Source organism: Pundamilia nyererei, unplaced genomic scaffold (genome assembly GCF_000239375.1).
Source record: "Pundamilia nyererei isolate P.nyererei 1_Seehausen unplaced genomic scaffold, PunNye1.0 scaffold00089, whole genome shotgun sequence".
Taxonomy (NCBI): domain Eukaryota; kingdom Metazoa; phylum Chordata; class Actinopteri; order Cichliformes; family Cichlidae; genus Pundamilia; species Pundamilia nyererei.
Genome location: NW_005187490.1, coordinates 1,237,011 through 1,239,842, shown reverse-complemented (window position 1 = coordinate 1,239,842; position 2,832 = coordinate 1,237,011). Strand labels below are relative to the sequence as shown.

At 43.1% G+C, this 2,832-nt stretch overlaps 1 protein-coding gene across 2 annotated transcripts in view; it reads left to right on the top strand.

Moving 5' to 3' along the window:
* Positions 1 to 474: 474 nt before the first annotated feature.
* kiaa1549la (KIAA1549-like a) overlaps positions 475 to 2,832 on the top strand; it is a 116,956-nt gene continuing 114,598 nt past the window's right edge. For both annotated transcript variants that reach the window (XM_013912428.1, XM_013912427.1), the window contains exon 1: positions 475 to 967. In XM_013912428.1, the coding sequence (XP_013767882.1) occupies positions 727 to 967 (241 nt within the window). In that variant the 5' untranslated portion in view covers positions 475 to 726. The remainder of the gene's footprint in view (positions 968 to 2,832) is intronic.

Here is a 2,832-nt window from a genome sequence, read left to right as displayed (position 1 = left end):
GGAAGGTTGGTGATTTGATTCCTGGCGGCTCCAGTCTGTATGCCAAAGTATCTTTGGGCAAGATATTAAAACCCCAGTTGCTCCCAATTCAATAGCGATAGCAATCAGTTAGACGTAGAAAAAAGGTGTTTGTATAAATGTAAATATGTGTGAATGAGGGGTTCTGTATAAAGCATCTGAAACGCTCAAGTAAATCACTATATCAAGAAAAATCACTATATAGCCTACTGCACCACAAGTGCAGTGGGCTATATAGTGGTAATATGCTGGTAACCAAAATTGGTTGCATAAAAAAGACTTCTTCTTCTCAATTTAAAATTTCAGAAATTGACTTTAAAAAAAAAGAAAAGAAAGAAAAATCTGAAAAGGTAGTAGCCTGAAGAATAGCTCTTGTATACAAAGTGCACGCGGTTTTATTTTGAAGAGAACTTCGGTTGATTTCCGGGTCTGTATCTGTGCATTGACACAGCTGCCAGCAGATATGGAGAGCGCCTTGCGGACGCAGTAGGGACATCAGACTTCACGCACGCACACAGAAACTGACACAGCCAGACGCGCAAAAGGAGAAAACTAACGCTTCTTTGTTTCCTCGTCGACCTTCACAGCCTCCAGCAGGCTCATGGAGAGCGGAGCCCTGCTTGTCCGAACCGGGGGCAGGTTGATCGGATGCCTTTCATCCCAGCAGCGCCGTTAGATGTTTCCCATTCAGGATTAATTGGTTGACCAATGGCTCCCAAACATGCGCGCCTCTCCAGCAGCGGTGGCCCCGGGGTCGGAGGGGTAAATAAGAAAGAAGACCCCTGCTCTTCCTCCTCGTCGCTATGGATCCTGGATGCGGGGATGGTGGCCATCTACTCGCCGAGGATCGGGAAGAGGACGCGCGTGCTGAATGGAATGGTGGCCCGGTGGTTTGTGACCATCGGCGCGGTGCTGATGCTGATGATGCAGAGCTCCCTGGCCGCTGACGGTAGGACCCCGATGCTCTCTTTTTCCTGTCACCGAGAGGAGCCCTGTATTCTTATTTTAATCACGTAAATAAAGCATAAACCTCGCGATCAGCCGCCTGAGTCGCGCTAATGTTTTGAATCCACTCTCGAGCTGGCTCCATGAAAACAGCGATGAAGAGCCAGTGGAGAGGAAGACCTAATGAAACTCTGTTAGACAGGAGACGAGCTGCAAAAGCAGCAGCAGCTATGTTAATGCACCCGGAGGTGTTGTGGCGATTTCTGAAGGGGTTCCTGTTGTTGTTGTTTATACATTTACCGTATTGATTTATTTGTCTGACTGATTTTAAATCTCTTTATTTTGCGTTTGAACCGTCGGTGTAGTGTCACAGAGGCCCTAACCGATGTCACGGCCCCAAACAGGCAGCCGGAGCGCACTGTGGACCGCAGCGCTGCGCTCGCCGCGGCCGCTTCTTTGCGTTAAGGAGGAAACTTTTTATTCATTCATGGAAAATTGGGCCCCGAGGTCTTCAGCCTCGATTAAGATCCATAGGGGACGTTTCGTAGTCGGCACAAATTAATAATTTAGGATCTCTATGTGCTCACAGACATCCGAGGATAAAAAGCAAAAAATAAAAGCACCAGTCCTCATTCAGAGAAGCAATAATTAATGCAGGAAGCTGTTTCTTTAATACTGACAGCAAAGCCTCCGTGTAATCCTTTGGGATATGCATATACTGGAAATTACTGTTTCAGTCCCTTAAGAAGATGCTGTTTCTTTTTCTTAAGGAAATAATTCAGGCCTTAAGTTGGGTCATTTTGTGTCAGAATGCCTTCATACACTGACATGTTCCTGGGCTTTGGCTGGAACGACCGCGCAGGCAACACTGCTCATCTGTTAGTCATGTTTACACTGATTACAGGTTTGATAAAATCTTATAAAAGAAGAGAATTAAATACACCGAAACGGACTTTGGACGCATAGCAACAGTAAACCTCGTCTGATAAAGGGAGAAATCTGCAAAGCTGTGCTTAAAAAGTCACAAACAACACAATTAGAATTTATTTGCTTCAGTCAGATCCAGTGGAGATGAGAAATAAACGGCCATTTCATCCAATTTGCAAAACACATTTTCTAATTTAATCGGACTTTTTTTTTTGAGCTTTTAAATCTTTAAGTCAAGTCTGTTCAGCTGAAATAATCCACAACACGTGTATTAGCTACAGCTGAGATGTGAATGCCTGTACACAATAAATATTGTTAAAATAAAACATAAATGTGCCAACACACAGCCCGTCTGAACCGCAGTTTATTGGTGGTGCTCACAGCTCCGAGGGTGACATTTGCAAAAATGTCAAATGTCCTGTCGCTTTCCAGGAATAATGAGTCAGTGTGGCCAGCCCCACTGAGAACAGTATTAAAAATATCTTTTCAAACTTTCAATTAAAGTGACACACGAATAATTATAATAAATATGTCGGCCCTCTGCCAAGATAGCATGTACACTGTAGCAGTATCTGGGAAAAGACAGTTAAAAAAAAAAAGATAAGGAATAAATGAGCTTCAGCTTAGATAAACTCATTCTTCTGAGGTGCCAACCATATTACATCAGACAAATACAAAGAGAATATGCTTCTTGTTATAATTAAATGCAGCTGCAAATTTATTTGAATTGTATTATTCATCTGTTCATATTTGCCTTTATCGAAAGCAAATAACGTCCCATGAAAATTACAATATAAAGTAAGCCTACTGGACACGATGTCAATGTAAAAGCCCCAAAATACAGTGCAGTGGTGTAATAATGTGAACATTCAATGTAACGTTTTGGTGCGGTTTCTGTGTTTGAATGGCAGGTTTCCCTGAAATGTTGTGCAACAGCGGGCA